This window comes from Mobula birostris, chromosome 2, assembly GCF_030028105.1.
Source record: "Mobula birostris isolate sMobBir1 chromosome 2, sMobBir1.hap1, whole genome shotgun sequence".
NCBI classification, from domain to species: Eukaryota; Metazoa; Chordata; class Chondrichthyes; order Myliobatiformes; family Myliobatidae; genus Mobula; species Mobula birostris.
In genome coordinates this window covers 90,330,135-90,351,292 of record NC_092371.1, presented here as the reverse complement: position 1 = coordinate 90,351,292, position 21,158 = coordinate 90,330,135, and the positions used below count along the sequence as shown (strand labels likewise).

Here is a 21,158-nt window from a genome sequence, read left to right as displayed (position 1 = left end):
ACATCACTGGTCACTAACCTCTATGCAGAAAATGACCTGTCTACAACCACTCTTTGCCTTCCGTGGGCAAGCCAATCCTGGACCCACAAAGCAATGTCCCCTTTGATCCCGTGCCTCCTTACTTTCTCAATAAGCCTTGCATGGGGCACCTTATTAAATGCCTTGCTGAAATCCACTGCATCTACTGCTCTACCTTCAATGTGTTTAGTCGTATCCTCAAAAAAATCAATCAGGCTCATAAGGCACGACCTGCCCTTGACAAAACTATGCTGACTATTCTTAATCATATTATGCCTCTCCAAACGTTCATAAATCCAGCCTCTCAAGATCTTTTCCAGCAATCTCCTCCCTCGCCTCCTACATTAGTCTGCGGTACACCTCGTCCGGTCCCGGAGACTTATCAAGCTCCAGCACATCCTCTTAATGTCTATATGCTCAAGCTTTTCAATCCGTTGTAATTCATCCCTACAATCGCCAAGATCCTTTTCCATAGTAAATACTGAAGCAGAGTATTCATTAAGTACCTCTGCTATCTCCTTCGGTTCCATACACACTTTTCCACTGTCACACTTAATTGATCCTATTCTCTCACGTCTTATCTTCTTGCTTTTCACGTACTTGTCGAATGCCTTGGGGTTTTCTTTAATCCTGCTCGCCAAGGCCTTCTCCTGGCCCCTTCTAGCTCTCCTAATTTCATTCTTAAATTCCTTCCTGTTAACCTTATAATCTAGACCTCTATCATTACCTAGTTTTTTTGAACCTTTCATAAGCTCTTCTTTTCTTCTTGACTAGATTTTCAACAGCCTTTGTGCACCACAGTTCCTGTACCCTACCATCCTTTCCCCGTCTCAGTGGAACATACCTGTACAGAACGCCATGCAAATATTCCGAGCATTTGCCACGTTTCTGTCGTACATTTCCCTGACAACATCTGTTCCCAATTTATGCTTCCAAGTTCTTGCCTCATATTTCCCCTTACTCCAATTAAACGCTTTCCTCATTTGTCTGTTCCTATCTCTCTTCAATGCTATGGTTAAGGAGATAGAATTGTGATCATTATCTCCAAAATGCTCTCACACTGAGTGACCTGACACCTGACCAGCTTCATTTCCCAATACCAGATTAAGTCAGCCTCTCCTCTCATAGGTTTATCTACATATTGTGTCAGGAAACCTTCCTGAATACAACTAACAAACTCCACCCCATCTAAACCCCCCGCTCTAGAAAGATGCCAATCAATATTTGGGAAATTAAAATCTCTCAGCACAACAACGCTGATATTATTACACCTTTCTAGAATATGTCTCCCTACCTGCTCCATATCACTGTTACTGTTGGGTGGTCTATAAAAAACACCCAGTAGAGTTATTGACCCCTTCCTGTTCCTAACCTCCACCCAGAGAGACTCCTTTGACAATCCCCCCATGACTTCCTCCTTTTCTGCAGCCGTGACACTATCTCAGATCAGCAGTGCCACGCCCCCACCTCTCTTGCCTCCCTCCTTGTCATTTGTGAAACATCTAAAGCCTGGCACTCGAAGTAACCATTCCTGCCCCTGGGTCATTCAAGTCTCTGTAATGGTCACAACATCATATCCCGCTCACCCACTTTGTTCATGATGCTTCTTGCATTAAAATCTCAAACCATCGATCTGAGCGTATCCCTTCTCTATCACCTGCCTCTTGCACTGTCTCCAATCTTTCTGTTTGTGAGCCAACCACCCCTTCTTCTGTCTCTTCAGTTCAGTTCCCACCCCCCCAGCAGTTCTAGATTAAACAACAGTAGAACAGAGGGATCTAGGAATAATGGTGAAGAGTTCCCTGAAGGTGGAATCTGATGTGGATAGGGTGGTGATGAAAGCTTTTGGTACGCTGGCCTTTATAAATCAGAACATTGAGTATAGGAGTTGGGATGTAATGCTGAAATTGTACAAGGCATTGGTGAGGCCAAATTTGGAGTATTGTGTACAGTTCTCGTCACCGAATTATAGGAAAGATGTCAACAAAGTAGAGAGAGTACAGAGAAGATTTACTAGAATGTTACCTGGGTTTCATCACCCAAGTTACAGAGAAAGATTGAACAAGTTGGGTCTTTATACTCTGGAACATAGAAGGTTGAGGGGGGACTTGATAGAGGTATTTAAAATTATGAGGGGGATAGATAGAGTTGACGTGGATAGGCTTTTTCCATTGAGAGTAGGGGAGATTCAAACAAGAAGACATGAGTTGAGAGTTAAAGGGCAAATGTTTAGGGGTAACATGAGGGGAAACTTCTTTACTTAGAGAGTGGTAGCTGCGTGGAACGAGCTTCCAGCAGAAGTGGTTGAGGCAGGTTCGATGTCGTTGTTTAAAGTTAAATTGGATAGATATACGGACAGGAAAGGAATGGAGGGTTATGGGTTGAGTGCAGGTCGCTGGGACTAGATGAGAGTAAGCATTCGGCATGGACTAGAAGGGCTGAAATGGCCTGTTTCCGTGCTGTAATTGTTATATGGTTAAATTATAAACTCTCCCCAATAGCGTTAGCAAACCTCCCCACCAGGATATTGGTCCCCATCAGACTGAAGTGCAACCTGTCCTTTTTGTACAGGTCACCCCTGTCCCAAAAGAGGTCGCAATGATCCAGAAATCTGAATCCCTGCCCCCTGCTCCAATCCCTCAGACACACATTTATCTTCCACCTCACTCTATACTTGTACTCGCTGTTGCGTGGCACAGGTAGTAATCCCAAGATCTCTAATCTTTTAATTGTTTTCTACATACCTTCTCCCCAACCTTCACACCATCAATGATAGCTATGACCGATACACCACAAACCTTCCTTAAACTTCTCTGTCTAGCCATTTCATCAACTACCGTTCCTTCATACTACATTGTGTTATTGTCTACATGTCCCCCTCAGACTCAGTGAAGAGTCTATTCAAATAATAATTCATTATAAAATAGGCCATGTCAAAGTTTCCCAATATCTTATAATAACCATTATAATGTTAAGAATTATAAACTACAGTCACTTCATACATTGATAAACAATTAGAAATCCCACTGCACTTTGAACCCCAAAACAGAATGTCAAAAAATATATAAGCGTTCTACCAGTTTACTCAGTCAGAAACAAGTGTCATTCCAACAATCGCAACACCTCCACAATAAACATAGTAGTGGAATTAAGGGTTATGGGGAAAAGGCAGGTAAATGGAGCTGAGTTTACGGACAGATCAGAGCTTATTGAATGGCGGGGCAGGCTCGATGGGCCAGATGGCCTACTCCTGCTCCTATTTCTTTGTAAACAAAGCGGGAAAGTATTTATTGCACTAGTTTGCTTCTAACTCTAGAACACGAGATAACTGTTACCTTAACTTTGATGAGCGAAGAATTCTTGTCAATGAAACACCATTTCCTTCCATCATTCCCTTGCCAACGGTTGGGGTGATGCTTTTTCGACAGGCCACATATAAAGCACAAGCCAGCCAATGCAGAGTTTCCCCCTAAGAAAGAGAGATTTATAAAAACACTGACTGACTCTTCAAAGGAAATGCCAAGAGTTCTGCAGTGAGCTACTGGCACTCACCCAGATAAAAGTCTTAAGATCTTGAAGACAAGTCTTTGACAGCCTGCAAACATGAAGTCCACCAGCAGAAGCAGCATATACTTGCCCAGATTTCAGCATTTACGCTTATGGTCATACTGGATGAAACTGGCACTTTTGCCAACAAAGTACCTCCCTATAATAACCATCTTTCCCATCACTCAGCCCATACATATCAACTGCTCATCTAAATATTGCTTAAATGGTATGAGAGAATTTGCCTCCATTATTTCCACTGTCAGCTTGTTCCAGATTTCAACCATGCTCTGTCTATAAGTTCCTCCTCAAATCCCTTCTAAAACTCCTAACCTACATTGTCTAGTTTTAGACACCTTTGGTAAGGGGAGGGAGGAAGCCTATCATTTTTCACCTTGTCTAGAACACAGCACAATACAATTCATTATGGGCCCTTCGGCCCATGATGTTGTGTCAACCTATCTGAATATAGTTGATGATCAATCTAACCTTTCCCTTCTATACATCCCACAACTCCCATGTGCCTCAGAGACTTTTAAATGTTGCTATTGTATCAGCCTCTACTGACAATGCATGGCACCCCGCCATTCTGTGTAAAAACCGAGCTATGACATCTTCCCTCAACTTTCCTCCACTTCACGTGCCTCATATCAGGTCCACCCTGGAGATTTGCTGCTGCAAAGAAATCAAACTCAGCCTGTGCAGACTACAACAGCCTGGTGAATCTAGTCTGTATGCTCTCCTTTCTAGTATGGCGACCAGAACCAATGTTCACTATAGTTGTCACGATTCACTTGTTTTTTCATTCTACACATCAGTTAATGAACACAAGCATCTCACATACCTTAACTACCAGCGCCACTGACTTCAAGAATCACTGGATACACAAGGACCCTCCCTTCCCAACCCTAAAACTTCCCAGGGACTATTATCAAAGTACATATACTATATGTCACTATATACAACCATGAAATTCATTTTCTTATGGGCATCCACAATAAATATAAAAAAACACAATGGAATCAATGAAAGACCGCACCCAACAGGATGGACAAAAAACCAATGTGCAAAAGACAACAAATATCAAGAACATGAGATGAAGAGTCCTTGAAAATGGTTGTGGGAACATTTCAGGACTCTTGATAGGAAGTGAAGTTATCCCCTTTGGTTCAAGTGCCTGAGGGTTGAGGGGTAATAACTGCTCCTGATCCTGGTGGTGTGAGTCCTGTACACTCCTGTACCTTCTTCCTGATGGCAAGAGTAAGAGAGCATGTCCTGGATGGTGGGGTACCTGATGATGGATGCTGCTTTCCTGTGACAGCACTCTATGCAGATGTGCTCGATGGTGGGGTGAGCTTCACCCGCAATGGATTGGGTTGTATTGACGACTTTAGATTAGATTTCAGATTCGATCTGGGAAAAAAAAAATCAACAAAATGTGGCAAGAAAGATGGGACAGGGAGGGGAAAGGGAGGCACTTATATCAAATGCAAAAAAGTGTTGCAGGTAGTAGGGTAGGTAGTGGATACAGAAGAGAGGAGACTGTGTGGACTAGGTTAAGGCTGGGGCACTGTGCATTAAACAAAACATTGAAAGTGATAGGGAAACACCAGACAGGATTGTGTGAGGAATGTCATGAAGAGAAGTCAGTAGAACATGTAGCTCTGAGTTGCAGGAAGTATGGGATACAGAGAGAGATGATGAGAATTAATCTAAGGGAACAGGGGGTGCAGGAATTCATATTAAAAGGGTTGCTGGACATGGGTGAGAGAGCACAGGTCATGGTATTTTTAGCTTTCTTAAGGGGTACAGGGTTTTTTTTAAAAATATAGAATATGACTGATAAGCAGGAATAGGGTGCTAAGATGGGAGGGTAAAGTGTAGGTTGGGGGGGAGAGAGGAGGGGGAAGAGAGAGAGAGACAGACAGAGACAGAGAGAGACAGAGAGAGAATATGAGAATAAATGAATGAAGAATAGTGTTATTTACAAAATAACTGTGAATAAAAAGTAAGTGCTACAGCACACAAATATAAAAGTACTGAGACAGTACAATATGGGTGTAATACTACTTAGCGCAGTGATGTGAGGTTCAGCAGGGTCACAGCCTCAGGGAAGAAGCTCTTCCTGTGCCTGCTGGTGCGGGAGTGGAGGCTCCTATAGCACCTACCAGATGAGAGGAGAGTAAAAAGTCCATGGTTAGGATGAGATGCATCCTTGATAATGCTTCTCGCCCTGCCCAGTCAGCGTTTATAGTATATGTTCTCAATGGTGGGCAATTGGGTGCCGATAATCCACTGGGCAGTTTTCACCACACGCTGCAGTGCTTTGCGGTCCGATACGGGAGAATTGCCATACCACACTGAGATGCAGTTGGTGAGTATACTCTCAATGGTACAGCGGTAAAAGTCTATCAGTATCCTGGGACAGAGGTGAGCTTTCTTCATGCTCCGCAGGAAATAAAGGCACTGTTGCACCTTTTTAAGGAATTTGAAGCTTGATACACGCTCCACTACAGCTCCGTTGATGCAGATGGGGACGTGACTTTGCAATTCTTATTAATTTTCCCAACGGGTACGTGTCAAGGGGGAGATGATAGGCAGGTGAGAAGAGTTTTCTGTGCTGTAATGTTCAAAGTGCAAAGGCTTCTATTTTTCAAGGTTAAATCTAATCCATCTTTGTTCTGCCCATTTTACCAACTCATCAAATTTACCCTCTAGCCATCAACAATGCAATCAATATTTGAGTCATCTGGAAACTTACAAATATTTCAAAATATAAATATCAACTTCCGGTAAGATGCAGCAGCCTCTCTGGGACCAACCAAAGGTGCTTTTTCTTTATTAAATGTATTTTTATACATACGAAGACTATTCTTGGCTCCAAAAAGAGATGTCCCATTCATCAGGCCGCTGGGCCACAGAAGTCGAATTGGATTTGGAAGAGCTGACCTGGGTCAGGTGCTTGCAGTGAAACCGTGAGTCACAGCCTTGGACGTCTCTTTTGTGATCACAAGGCTCTGCTGGACATTGATTACCGCAGGGCTGCTTCCCTTGTCACAATCCCAGGATTTTTTCACATTAAGCTGCAGATATAGCCTTTCAATTGCAAAAATCTCCATCATCTGCTACTAAGCAATTCTGCATCAAATTTGCCAAATTTCCTCACATCCTGTGGACTCACTTATATTTCATGGTAAAAATTATTTTAGAATATGCATCTGTAACATGTTTAAATTTTCACTCAGAGGGTCAGCAGAATGAGCTGCCAGCCCTAGTGGTGCAGCGAGCTTGATGTCAACGTTTAAGAGAAGACTGGATAGGTACACAGTTGGTAGGGGTATGGAGGGCTATGGTCCCAGTGCAGGGATGGGAGTAGACAAGAATGTGCATTTATCAACTGCCAAAAATTTACTCTGAAGATTTGTGGATAAATTGCTATCATTATATGGTCACATACAGCCAGTCAGAAATATCAAGGATTTAGTTATCTTCCAGAAGAGAAATTTCTCTTCATCTTAGTGCTTTGGTCTTGCATCAGATGGTGACTCTTAGCTCAAGATGGTCTTGTAACTGTGTGTTGAGCAGACAGATGGTGGAGATGTTAAATGGATTCATAAATACATCAGTATTTACTGAGGAGACAAACACAGAGTCTACAGAAGTGAGGCAAAGTAGCAGCAAGGCCATGGTAACCTCATACAGATTACAGAGGAGGAGGTGTTTGCTGTTTTGAGACAAATCAGGGTGGATAAATCCCTAGGACCTGACAAGGAGTTCCCTCTGACCGCGTGGAAGGGAAGTGCAAAAACTGCAGGGGCCCAAGCAGAGAAACTTAAATCATCTTTAGCCTGAGGATTGGAGGATAGCTAACGTTGTTCTGCTGTTTAAGAAAGGCTCAAAGAATAAGCCGGGAAATAATAGGCTGGTGAGCCTGACATCAGCAGTGGGTAAGGTATTCAAAGAGACTGGATATTTGGATAGGTAGGGACTGAGTAGGCATGTCTTTGTGCACGGTAGGTCAGTCTAACCAATCTTTTGAGGAACTTTCCAGGAAATAGTCATACATTATTGATCCCGAGGGAACTTGGTTTTCTTTACAGTTGCACCATAAATAAATAGTAATAAAACCATAAATAACTAAATAGCAATATACAAATTATGCCAGGAAAAAGTCCAGGACCAGCCTATTGACTCAGGGTGTCTGACCCACCAAGGGAAGAGTTGTAAAGGTTGATGGCCACAGGCAGGAATGACTTCCTATGACGCTCTGTGTTGCATCTTGGTGGAATGAGTCCCTGGCTGAATGTACTCCTGTGCCCAACCAGTACATTATGTAGTGGATGGGAGACATCGTCCAAGATGGCATGCAACTTGGACAGCATCCTCTCTTCAGACACCACCGTCAGAGAGTCCAGTTCCATCTCCACAACATCACTGGCCTTACGAATGAGTTTGTTGATTCTGTTGGTGTCTGCTACCCTCAGCCTGCTGCCCCAGCACACAACAGCAAACATGATCGCACCGGCCACCACAGACTCGTAGAACATCCTCAGCATCGTCCAGCAATGTTAAAGGACCTGAGTCTCCTCAGGAAATAGAGATGGCTCTGACCCTTCTTGTAGACAGCCTCAGTGTTCTTTGACCAATCCAGTTTATTGTCAATTCGTATCCCCAGGTATTTGTAATCCTCCACCATGTCCACACTGACCCCCTGGATGGAAACAGGGGTCACCTGTGCTTTTGCCCTTCTCAGGTCTACCACCAGCTCCTTAGTCTTTTTCACATTAAGCTGCAGATAATTCTGCTCACACCATGTGACAAAGTTTCCTACCGTAGCCCTGTATTAAGCCTCATCTCCCTTGCTGTTGCATCCAACTATGGCAGTCATCAGAAAACTTCTGAAAATGACAAGACTCTGTGCAGTAGTTGAAGTCCGAGGTGTAAATGGTGAAGAGAAAGGGAGACAAGACAGTCCCCTGTGGAGCCCCAGTGCTGCTGATCAATCTGTCGGACACACAGTGTTGCAAGCACACTTACTGTGGTCTGCCAGTGGTGAAAGCAAGGCAGTGGATGTTGTCTACAGGGACAATGGCACTGTAGATGTACCTACACCTCAGGGACTGCAGTGGTTCAAGAAGGCAGCTCATCACCTTCTCAAGGGCAACTAGGGATGGGCAATAAATGCTGGATTAGCTGGTGATGTCCATATCCCATAAATAAATTTTTAAAAACTTTAACAAGGCCCCACATGGGAAGTTGGCAGGAAGGTGAGGTGGCATTGAGATGAGGTGTAAATTGGATTAGACATCGGCTTTGTGGAAGAAGCCAGGGATTGGTAGTAGATGGTTGCCTCTCTGAGTGGAGGCCTGTGACTAGTGGTGTGCCACAGGGATCAGTGCTAGGCGTGTTGTTGTTTATCATCTATATAAATGATCTGGGTGATAATGTGGTAAACTGGATGAGCAAATTTGCAGGTGACAGCAAGAATAGGGGTGTAGTGGACAGCGAAGGAGACTATCAAGGGTCGCAGCAGGATCTGGACTATCTGGAAAAATGACAGATGGAATTTAATGCAGACAAGTGTGAGGTGTTGCATGAGGAGCAGTAGGACACTGAGGAGTGCAGTTGGATAGAATAATCTTGGTATACAGATCCATAATTCCATGGAAGTGGTGTCACAGGTAGATAAGGTCATAAAGAAAGTTTTTGGCACATAGCCCTTTGTAGATCCAAGTAATGAATAGAGGACAGGGGTCCCCAACCTTTTTTGCAGTGCGGACCGGTTTCATGTTGACAATATTCTTGCGGACCGGGGGGGGTGCGGGGTGCAGGATGGTTGCCAACGGACAAGAGTACCTGTCAAATATGTTGCGTTTACCCAGAGAAAGACTACAATGACCATGAAGCCTTGCGTGGGCACCAGTGCGCATGCGTTATTTGCGCATGCACGCACACATTTTTCTACAAATCGTTTTTGGCGATTCTGTTCGGAGGGGGATGTTAATCACCACTGGAATATCGGTGATAAGTGGCTAATACACTCAATTTCGTTTCTAAAAGGCTTTATCTAACGAATTTAATATTAAACACACAGCGCATTTTCCTCGCATGAATATAGCGATAAGTCAATTATCAGGGGAGTGTTGAACAAACTTCCAGTAGAAGTGTCAGAAGCAGGTTCGATATTATCATTTAAAGAAAAATTGAATAGGTATATGGACAGGAAAGTAATGAAGGGTTATGGGCTGAGTGCAGGTCCGTGGGACGAGGTGAGAGTAGCGTTCGGCACGGACTAGAAGGGCAGAGATGGCCTGTTTCCGTGCTGTAATTGTTATATGGTTATATAAGTCCATAGCATCATAACATTTTAAGTAACGTTTGGATATTAAACACAGTGCATATTTTCCCCATATGAACTTATAAAATCATTGCAACGCACCAATATCGCTGAATCAGTGGGAACCCTGGGCTTGTGTTCCTGCAACAAGACGGTCCTATCGAGGGGTGATGGGGGACAGCAATACTCAAACGAGGTTCCTTATGTCCAGTCTAATCTGCAATTTAGTTTTTGTTACATTCATCGCAGAGATATGTTGGAAATGGAAGCAACGTTTTCGGTGCTTCCGTGGCTATCTCAGGATATTGAGCCTTGACTTTGATCCAGAATGCCGGCAGAGATTTTATGTCGAACAGACTTTTCAGCCCGCCGTCATTTGCAAGCTCGAGGAGTTAATCTCCTTTCTGCGCGGAAATGGATGACGCGTGGGTAATCATATCGCCAAATCATATTGTTTCCTCGCGGCCCGGTAGCGCATGCTCTGCTGGTTGGGGACTGCTGATATAGGAGATGGATATAGTGTTGAAGTTGTACAAGACATTGATGAGACCTAACTTAGAGTATAGTGTGCAGTTTTGGTCACCTATTTACAGGAAAGATAGATTGATTGACTGAAGAGAAAATTTACAAAGATGTTGCTGGGTCTAGAGGATCCGAATATAAGACAAAGTTTGAAAAGGGACTTTATTCCGTAAAATGTAGAAGAATACGAGGAGATTAGACCAAGGTATATAAAATCATGAGGAGTATGAGTAAGGTAAATGTAAACAGGATTTTTCCACTGAGATAGGGTGAGGCTACAACTAGAAGTCATGGGTTAAGGATGAAATAATTAAGAGGAACATGAGGGAAACTTCACTTCAGAGGGTGGTGCGAATGTGGAATGAGCTGTCCTTACAAGGGGTGAATGCTGGTTCAATTTCAACATGTAAGATAAATTTGGATAGGCACATGGATGGGAAGGGTATGGAGGGCTATAGTCTGGTTCCAGGTCAGTGGGACTAGGTAGAGTAATGGTTCAGCACGGACTAGCTGGGCCGAATGGCCTGTTTCTGTTCTATTTTCTTCTTCCAAAACTTCAAAAAAAAAAATCTATTTAATTTGCTGTTTATGACACGACAATCCTCTCATCTCACAATTTAGCTAGTGAAAAAGTTAATCTCCTTTGGAGCTTCTTCAATGCTAGTGTATTGTTTCTTAACTAAGGGGACTAAAACTATCCCAAGCACTCCTGGTGTGGCTTCACTAGTACCCTACAATCATACTTTTATTTCTAAACTCCAACCTCTCTGAAAACATATCAGTTGTCTTCTTAACCAGCTGTTCTAAGTTTGCTAATTTATGCACAATAACATTTTGGTCCATTGAAATAACAGTGTCTGTCTTCTTCAGGTTCCTCCTACCAAAATGCACAACTCATATGACAAGGTTTTGCCCACGCATTCAGTGTACATCCTGCTGTAGAGTTCACATATACTCACCCTATTCCAATCAAAATGAAAGGATAGAGACATTGAGTAGGCAGAGGGGATTAGTTTAGTTGGCCATTTGACTACTAATTCAATAGACTTGGCACAACATTGTGGGCCAAAGGCTATATTCTATCCTGGCACACCCTTGCATCTGTCTTTGAGTCACTGAGAAGTTAGGAAAACTTTTAACTGGAGTAAGGGGAAATATGAGGCTATCAGGCAGGAACTTGGAAGCATAAATTGGAAACAGATGTTCTCAGGGAAATGTACTGAAGATATGTGGCAAATATACAGGGGATATTGGATCAGGACTACAGAGCGTCGTGGGAGCTGAATTCTGAAGGAAAGCAGTTTTTTTTTTAAAAACTTATGCGAGTGCAAGGAGGACGAGACTGCGCAGGCGCGTGACGTCAACAGGACAGCGTGGAGAGATTAAAAAGGAGACCACCCTATACACTGGGCAGCGGAGTGAGCGGTAGCAAAGTGTAGAGCTTTGGCTTCAGTGGTAAACGGGAAGAGGCGAGAGCGAAGCACCAACTCTTTTTCTCCCCCCCCACCCCTTTCACGAATTGGCCCAGACAGACAGGAACAGCAGGGGTCTCACAGCTAACGGTACGAGCTAACGGTTTAAAAAGTTTGTCTGTTTGTCGAGGTAAGTGGGTGAGTAGACTTATTTTTCCTGTTTCATTCCCGTAGAATTAGGTAGCATGCCTGCAGGGTTAGTGCTTTGTTCAGGGTGTCAGATGTGGGAATCCTGGGAGACCTCCAGCCTCCCTGATGGCCACATCTGTGCCAGGTGCACCGAGATGCAGCTCCTCAGAGACCGTGTTAGGAATCTGGAGCTGCAGCTTGATGACCTACTGCTTATCAGGGAAAGTGAAGAGGTGATAGACAGGAGCTCCAGGGAGGTAGTCATCCCTAGGCTACAGGGTCAGAAAACTGGGTCACTGTCAAGAGAGGGAAGGGAAATGCCCGGATAGTGGAGAGACACCTGTGGCTGTCCCCCTCAGCAACAAATATCTTGTTCTGGATGCTGCTGAGGGAGATGACCTGACAGGGGACGCCCACGGTGACCGGGTCTCTGGCAGTGAGCCTGGCGCTGTTGCGCAGGAGAGAAGGAGGGAGAAGAGGAATGTGGTAGTCGTAGGAGATTCCATAGTCAGGGGAACAGACAGGAGATTCTGTGAGCCTGACAGAGATACCCGCATGGTGTGTTGCCTCCCAGGTGCCAGGGTACGGGATGTCTCGGATCGGGTCCTGAATATTCTGAAGGGGGAGGGTGAGCAGCCAGTTGTCTTGGTACATGTTGGTATCAATGACATAGATAGGACAAAGGAGGAGGTCCTAAAGAGAGATTTCCAGGAGTTAGGAAGGAAGCTGAGAAGCAGGTCCTCCAGGGTAGTAATCTCAGGATTGCTACCTGTGCCACGTGCTAGTGAGGGCAAGAATAGTAGGATCAGGCAGATGAATGTGTTGCTGAGAGACTGGTGTAGGGGGCAGGGCTTCAGATTCTTGGATAATTGGGATCTCTTCTGGGGGAAGTATGACCTTTTCAAAAAGGACAGGTTACACCTGAACCCGAAGGGGACCAATATCCTGGCAGGAAAGTTTAACAGAGCTGTTAGGGAGGGTTTAAACTAATTTGGCAGGGGGATGGGAAATGGAATGACAGAGCGGAGGAAGGGGAAAACAGAAATAAATCTGAGATAGTGAGCAGTAAAGATGTCAGGAAAGACAGGCAGGTGATGGGGCAAATTTGTAGCCATTAGGATGAGTTGCAGTGCAATAAAGTTGCAGTGAAATCAAAGCCAAAAGTACCAAATACTGGTCTTAAGGTGTTATACTTAAATGCACGCAGCATAAAGAATAGGGTGGATGATCTTGTCATATAGCTACAGATTGGCAGGTATGATATTGTGGCCATCACTGAGACGTGGCTAAAGGATGCATGTCTCTGGGAGCTGAATGTACAAGGATACACAGTGTATCGGAAGGATAGGAAGGTAGGCAGAGGGGGAGGCGTGGCTTTATTGGTAAGAAATGATATTAAATCATTAGAAAGAGGTGATATAGGATTGGAAGGTGCAGAATCTTTATGGGTTGAGCTTAGAAATTGCAGGGGTAAAAGGACCCTGATGGCAGTTATTTATAGGCCTCCAAACAGCTGCAGTGATGTAGACTACAAATTACAGCAGGAAATAGAAAAGGCTTGTCAGAAGGGCAGTGTTATGATAATTGTGTTTAACATGCGAGTGGATTGGGAAAATCAGGTCGGCATTGGATCTCAAGGGAGAGAATTTGTAGAAGGTCTGTGAGATGGATTTTTAGAACAGTTTGTTGAGCCCACTAGGGGATCGGCTGTACTGGATTGGGTATAGTGTAATGCAGCGGTCCCCAGGTGCCAGGCCGCGAGGAAACGATATGATTTGGTGATATGAGTCAGCTGCACCTTTTCTCATTTCCTGTCACGGCCACTGTTGAGCCATTATGCATGCGAGGTCATGACCTGTGCGTCATCCGTGTCAGTGCGGGAAGATCAGCTCCTCGAACTGGCAAATGACAGCGGGCTGAAAAGTATGTTTGACATAACACCTCTGCCGGCATTCTGGATCAAAGTCAAGGCTAAATATCCTGAGATAGCCACGAATGCGCTGAAAACGTTGCTTCCATTTCCAACATTTTTCTGCAATGAATGCAACGAAAACTAAATTATGGAATAGACTGGACATAAGGAACCCCGTTCGAGTATCGCTGTCTCCCATCACCCCTCGATAGGACCGTCTTGTTGCAGGAAAACAAGCTCAGGGCTCCCACTGATTCAGCGATATTGGTGTGTTGCGATGATTTTATATGTTCATACGGGGAAAATATGTGCTGTGTGTTTAATATCCAAATGTTACTTAAAATGTTATGATGCTGTTGACTTGTAAGTGACTTATATAACTATATAACAATTACAGCACGGAAACAGGCCATCTCTGCCCTTCTAGTCCATGCCGAATGCTACTCTCACCTAGTCCCACTGACCTGCACTCAGCCCATAACCCTCCATTCCTTTCCTGTCCATATACCTATCCAATTTTTATTTAAATGATAACATTGAACCTGCCTCTACCACTTCTACTGGAAGTTCGTTCAACACTTACTTCAAGCTCCCCTGATAACTGACTTATCACTATATTTATGCGAGGAAAATATGCGCTGCGTGTTTATTATTAAATTCGTTAGATAAACCCTTTTAGAAATGGAGTGTATTAGCCACTTATCACCTATATTCTGGTTGTGATTACACCCCCCCCCCCCCACCAAACAGAATTGCCAAGAAGGATTTGTTGGGAAGAAAAATCGGGAGGTCACGACGCGCATGCACACTGGTGCCCGCGCAAGGCTTCATGGTCATTGTAGTCTTTCTCCGGGTAAACACAACGTATTTGACTGCTACTCTTGTCCATTGGCAACCCTACTCCCCCCCACCGGGTCGGCTGGTCCGCAGTGCAGAAAAGGTTGGGGACCCCTGGTGTAATGAACTGGAGGTGATTAGAGAGATTGAGGTGAAGGAACCCATGGGAGGCACTGCTCATAACATGATTGAGTTCACTGTGAAATCTGAAAATGAGAAGCCGAAATCTGATGTGTCGGTACTTCAGTGGAGTAAAGGAAATTACAGTGGAATGAGAGAGGAACTGGCCAAAGTTGACTGGAAAGGGACACTGGTGGGAAAGATGGCAGAGCAGCAGTGGGTGGAGTTTATGTGAGAAGTGAGGAAGGTGCAAGACAGGAATATTCCATAAAAGAAATTTTCGAATGGAAAAAGGATGCAACCGTGGTTGACAAGAGAAGTCAAAGCCAAAGTTAAAGCAAAGGAGAGGGCATACAAGGAAGCAAAAATTAGTGGGAAGACAGAGGATTGGGAAATTTTTAAAACCTTACAAAAGGAAACTAAGAAGGTCGTTAAGAGGGAAAAGATGAACTATGAAAGGAAGCTAGCAAATAATATCAAACAGGATACTGAAAGCTTTTTCAAGTATATAAAGAGTAAAAGACAGGTGAGAGTAGATATAGGACCAATAGAAAATGATGCTGGAGAAATTGTAATGGGAGATAAGGAGATGGCAGAGGAACTGAACGAGTATTTTGCATCAGTCTTCACTGAGGAAGACATTAGCAGTATACCGGACACTCAAGGGTGGCAGGGAAGAGAAGTGTGCGCAGTTATAATTACCACAGAGAAAGTACTCAGGAAGCTGAATAGTCTAAAGGTAGATAGATCTCCAGGACCAGATGGAATGCACCGTGTTCTGAAGGAAGTAGCCGTGGAGATTGCGGAGGCATTAGCGAAGATCTTTCAAAAGTCGATAGATTCTGGCATGGTTCCGGAGAACTGGAAGATTGCAAATGTCACTCTGCTATTTAAGAAGGGGGCAAGGAAGCAAAAAGGAAATTATAGACCTGTGAGCTTGATATCGGTGGTTGGGAAGTTGTTGGAGTCGATTGTCAAAGCTGAGGTTACAGAGTACCTGGAGGCATATGACAAGATAGGCAGAACGCAGCATGGATTCCTAAAAGGAAAATCCTGCCTGACAAACCTATTACAATTTTTTGAGGAAATTACCAGTAGGCTAGACAAGGGAGATGCAGTGGATGTTGTATATTTGGATTTTCAGAAGGCCTTTGTCAAGGTGCCACACATGAGGCTACTTAACAAGATAAGAGCCCATGGAATTATGGGAAAGTTACATATATGGATAGAGCGTTGGCTGATTGGCAGGAAACAGAGAGTGGGAATAAAGGGATCCTAGTCTGGTTGGCTGCCGGTTACCAGTGGTGTTCCACAGGGGTCAGTGTTGGGGCCGCTTCTTTTTACATTGTACATCAACGATTTGGATTATGGAATAGATGGCTTTGTGGCTAAGTTTGCAGACAATACAAAGATAGGTAGGGGGGCCAGTAGTGCTGAGGAAACAGAGTCTGCAGAGAGACTCGGATAGATTGGAAGAATGGGCAAAGAAGTGGCAAATGAAGTACAATGTTGGAAAGTGTATGGTTATGCACTTTGGCAGAAGTAATAAACCGGCAGACTATTATTTAAATGGGGAAAGAATTCAAAGTTCTGAGATGCAACGGGACTTGGGAGTCCTCTTACAGGATTCCCTTAAAATTAACCTCCAGGTTGAGTCCGTAGTGAAGAAGGCGAATGCAATATTGGCATTCGTTTCTAGAGGAATAGAGTATAGGAGCAGGGATGTGATGTTGAGGCTCTATAAGGCGCTGGTGAGACCTCACTTGGAGTACTGTGGGCAGTTTTGGTCCCCTTATTTAAGAAAGGATGTGCTGACGTTGGAGGGGTTACAGAGAAGATTCACTAGAATGATTCCGGAATGAGAGGGTTAACATATGAGGAATGTTTGTCCGCTCTTGGACTGTATTCCTTGGAGTTTAGAAGAATGAGGGGAGACCTCATAGAAACATTTCGAATGTTGAAAGGCATGGACAGAGTGGACATGGCAAAGTTGCTTCCCATGATGGGGGAGTCTAGTACGAGAGGGCATGACTTAGGATTGAAGGGCGCCCATTCAGAACAGAGATGCGAAGAAATTTTTTTAGTCAGAGGGTGGTGAATCTATGGAATTTATTGCCACCGGCAGTAGTGGAGGCCAAGTCATTGGGTGTATTTCAGGCAGAGATTGATAGGTATCTGAGTAGCCAGGGCATTAAAGGTTATGGTGAGAAGGCGGGGGAGTGGGACTAAATGGGAGAATGGATCAGCTCATGATAAAATGGCGGAGCAGACTCGTTGGGCCGAATGGCTGACTTCTGCTCCTTTGTCTTATGATATTTCCCTGGGGTTCTGCATAGGTACGTTCCAATGAGACAAGGAAAGGATGGTAGGGTACAGGAACTGTGGCATACAAAGACTGTTGAAAATCTAGTCAAGAACAAAAGCTTACGAAAGGTTCAAAAAACTAGGTAATAATAGAGATCTAGAAGGTTAGCAGGAAGGAGCTTAAGAATGAAATTAGGAGAGCCAGAAAAGGCTTTGTCAACAGCAGGTCGTGCCTTACAAGCCTGATTGAATTTTTTGAGAATGTGACTAAACACATTGATGAAGGTAGAGCAGTAGATGTATATGGATTTCAGCAAGGCATTTGACAAGGTACCCCATGCGAGGCTTATTGAGAGAGTAATGAGGCATGGCATTCAAGGGGACCTTGCTTCGTGAATCCAGAATTGGATTGCCCACAGAACGCAAAGAGTGATTGTAAATGGGTCATATTCTGCATGGAGGCTGGTGACTAGTGATGTGTCTCAGGGATCTGTTCTGGGACCCTTACTCTTCGTGATTTTTTATAAATGACCTGGCTGAGGAAGTGGAGGGATGGGTTAGTAAGTTTGCTGATGACACAAAGGTTGGGGGGTGTTGTGGATAACGTGGAGGGCTATCAGAGGTTATAGCGGGACATCGATAGGATGTAAAACTGGGCTGAGAAGTGGCAGATGACGTTCAAGCCAGATAAGTGTGAGGTGGTTCATTTTAGTAGGTCAAATACGATGACAGAATATAGCATTAATGGTAAGACTCATGGCAGTGTGGAGGATCAGAGGGATCTGCCGGCGACAGTGGTGGAGACAGAAATGATAACAGTGGTGCAGTGCTAGTCAGCGCGCACCTGGCACATTTTTAAGAAAAACACCGAAATAAACAAGCTAATTAATTAGGTGCCACCCAGGGTGATTTGAATATCTCAGAATCTGCTGATCTCCTGGGATGTTTACGCACAACAGACTCTGGAGTTTACAAAGAATATTGCCAAAAACAAAAAAAAAAATCCAGCCAGTGGATTTAACAAGATGTTTTCCTTCACAGGACAGCCACTGGCTGGATGTTTCTGGCACCATCTTAAAGATGTGCCGGACGCGCTCCAGCTAGCACTGCACCACTGAACAACAGGGTCTTTTAAGAGACTCCTGGTAGGTACATGGAGCTTAGAAAAACAGAGGGCTATGGGTAACCTTAGGTAATTTCTAAGGTAAGGACATATTCGACACAGCTTTGTGGGCTGAAAGGCCAGTATTGTTCTGTAGGTTTTCTATGTTTCTAAATTCAGACACCTTACATTTTGCTCATCATCTGCGACATTAATATAAATTGTAAATCATTTGAGACTCAAGGCTGCAGGAGCCCCATCAAATGGAAAGGGAAAACAGAAGGCGAATACAGAGTTTCCAAATCGTTGGCAAGCAGATTATTGGCGTGTTACTGTTGTAGGGAAAGGTCTGGAATCAAACTGGTATTAGGGACGCTAGAGATGCTGCCTGGCCTGCTGCGTTCACCAGCAACTTTGATGTGTGGTATTAGGGACATTCTTCCCACAGCTTGCCTGTTTAAATATCTTCAACATTGTGACTGCATTTAGTTATACAACACTACCTCTGACAGCGAATTCCAGATATCCTCTATAATAAATTAAAGCTTTTCCCTGAAAATTCTTTTAAAACACCTGTTACCTTTTTGTTTTTGATCCCGATCCATCTGTTGTAAACTTAAAATTAGACAGTGAAGAAATTTGTTTAATACCAAGTCATTAACCAGGTTAACAACATTCTTGTCTCAATCGTTGATGCAGATGACAAATAGTGGACCCTGGTGTAAGGACACCTCTTTAGCCTGAACAAGGACAGGGTCAGGACTGGGACGAGTCCACTACCCCGCCCAGAGAGGGGCCAGGGAAGTCGGATGGGACCCCAACCCCCTCACGGACACCAGGTACCCCTTATCTAGGCCGTGGATAGGCAGAGGACATTGGAAAACCCCGGTACTTTATCGTGGGGGACCCAGATTCCCCACTCCATTCAGGGGAACTAGGGATGGGACTGCACCCCGCCCACCTCACAGAAACCTCCTTCCCGTCTCCTCAGGACCCCACCAAAAGGGAATTCGGCTCTCTCCACAGGGACCTCCGGGACCGCCCACCCCTCAGCCCCAGGACAGGAGGCTAGACCAGCATCCCCCTCCACCAAGTCTGCTGAAGGTGACAGGGACGGGATCCCTCCCGACACTCCTTACCTCCAGGGTGTAGGTGCTTCCGATCCGTTGGAAACTGCCCCAAGCCTCGGCGGCCGTCTCTCGGTCCAAGTTCAGGTCCTGACACAGTCTGTCAAAGCAGTCGCTCGCTTGCCGCTGCTCCTCGCCGTTCGGCATCGCTCCGACACGGGTAAACTCGTCACCCACCTACCAGACCTACGTCGAAATTTCGCCCGATTTACGCCTGCTTTTCGCCCGTTTAAATCCCTCAGCGGCCCGCGATCCCAGGCTGCCCCGCGCGTCAGTGGCGCCAAAACCGCCTCACCCTCCCCTCCACGACGGAGCACCTTCCACCCCCATACTTCGCCCTCAGACCCTCACATCCCACAGTAGTTTCCTTCGAGGTCAAGTTTAAATGGATTCATCACGACGTTTAGTCGTTACGATCTCTGACTGAATCCGAAAGAGATATGGAGAGGGAGGGGGCGGCGGCAGAGCGTGAATTCGGCGGTAGGTGCGGCTTTCCGGACTACTTTTCGGCAGGGAATGCTGGGATGTGTAGTTAGCTGTCCCCGAGGTGCGGGCAGGGAGGAAGGTTGAAGATTCGGGCGAAGTTTGGGAGTGGGGAGAGAAAGAGTTGTGGGGAAAATAACGGAGGGCAGGGAGGGGTAAAGAGGGATTGGGGCGGGTAGTGGGTCAATGGAATTTTGTAGTGGGGAAAATGAGGTGTCAGAGAGTGGGGTAGTGAGTGATTGGTGGGATAGAGGCGAGAATACTCTGAACATAGTGATGGCAGTGTAGGTTGCGCAAAAGGGTGAGAGGTGTTTTGTGGATGGATTGGTACGATTGTTGGGCTGGGTTATCCGATCACTTGCTGGTGTTAGTGGTGTGACACAAACTCTGCCTGAGACAGGGACAAACAGCCCCAGATCCTCTCAGAATCTGGAAAAGAGTGAGGGGAAAAAAAAGTAGGCACTCATAAGTAGAGCCTGAGACCCAATGATTGTAAAATGCCAACTAGAAAAGTGAAGAATAACTTTTAAAATAAAACAAATCTGTGAATGATAAGTGGATCAATTCAGAGGGAGGATGGAAACACTGGGTTTCAATTATCGAGGAATATGCAAGAAATGAGGGAGGTGGAGACCATGACCTCAGTGAATGGCAGAATGGATTCAAGGGGTTAAATGGCAATTCCCATTTAAATGAAATCACAGCACCTATTACTTAGTATACTGATCACATACATAGATTGTGACTCAAGTTTGAAAGAGGCCATAGGTTTGAGGTGACAGGACAGCGTTTCAAAGGGAATTTGAGGGAAGCCTTTGGGTAGAGTCTATATTTCCTGTGTAAGTTGGTATATCTTATAGTGAAGTGTTTTCATCCAGGTGCCTTGCTCAGATGATAAAGCACAAATATCTGGGACAGGAATATTCCATTTTTGAGCATTTGTATTCCAGGCCAGGCAGTACTAACTAGGTACGTCATCATGGAGACAAAAATGCTCAGTACTCATGTTAGAACTATAATTTCACCATATTCAGGACTACAGCCCTTCTCCCCTCAGTCCCTCAACTGTTCTGTACCAATGAACAGAAGAACATTACGTAATAAAGACTAAGCTGTCACTGCTGCAGAGACAAACACAAACAACTTCTGTACCCATTATGTGTCAGACTGAAAGAAACACCCAAAGCTTAGTCTTCAAACATTCAGGAAACTCTCACATGAGCCAATACCAACACTACTCTATACCAGG

At 44.7% G+C, this 21,158-nt stretch overlaps 1 protein-coding gene across 2 annotated transcripts in view; it reads right to left on the bottom strand.

Annotated features, from left to right (window-relative positions):
• The window catches only part of rbl1 (retinoblastoma-like 1 (p107)), a 123,822-nt gene extending 103,940 nt beyond the window's left edge, over window positions 1-19,882 (bottom strand). Inside the window, exons 1-2 of one of the 2 annotated variants that reach the window (XM_072244869.1) lie at window positions 19,439-19,882; window positions 3,354-3,487 (exon numbers count right to left, since the gene is read on the bottom strand). In XM_072244869.1, coding sequence (XP_072100970.1) covers window positions 3,354-3,487; window positions 19,439-19,573 — 269 coding nt within the window. In that variant the 5' untranslated portion in view covers window positions 19,574-19,882. The remainder of the gene's footprint in view (window positions 1-3,353; window positions 3,488-19,438) is intronic. The other variant, XM_072244859.1, reaches the window with a different exon arrangement.
• Between the last annotated feature and the right edge of the window lie 1,276 nt (window positions 19,883-21,158).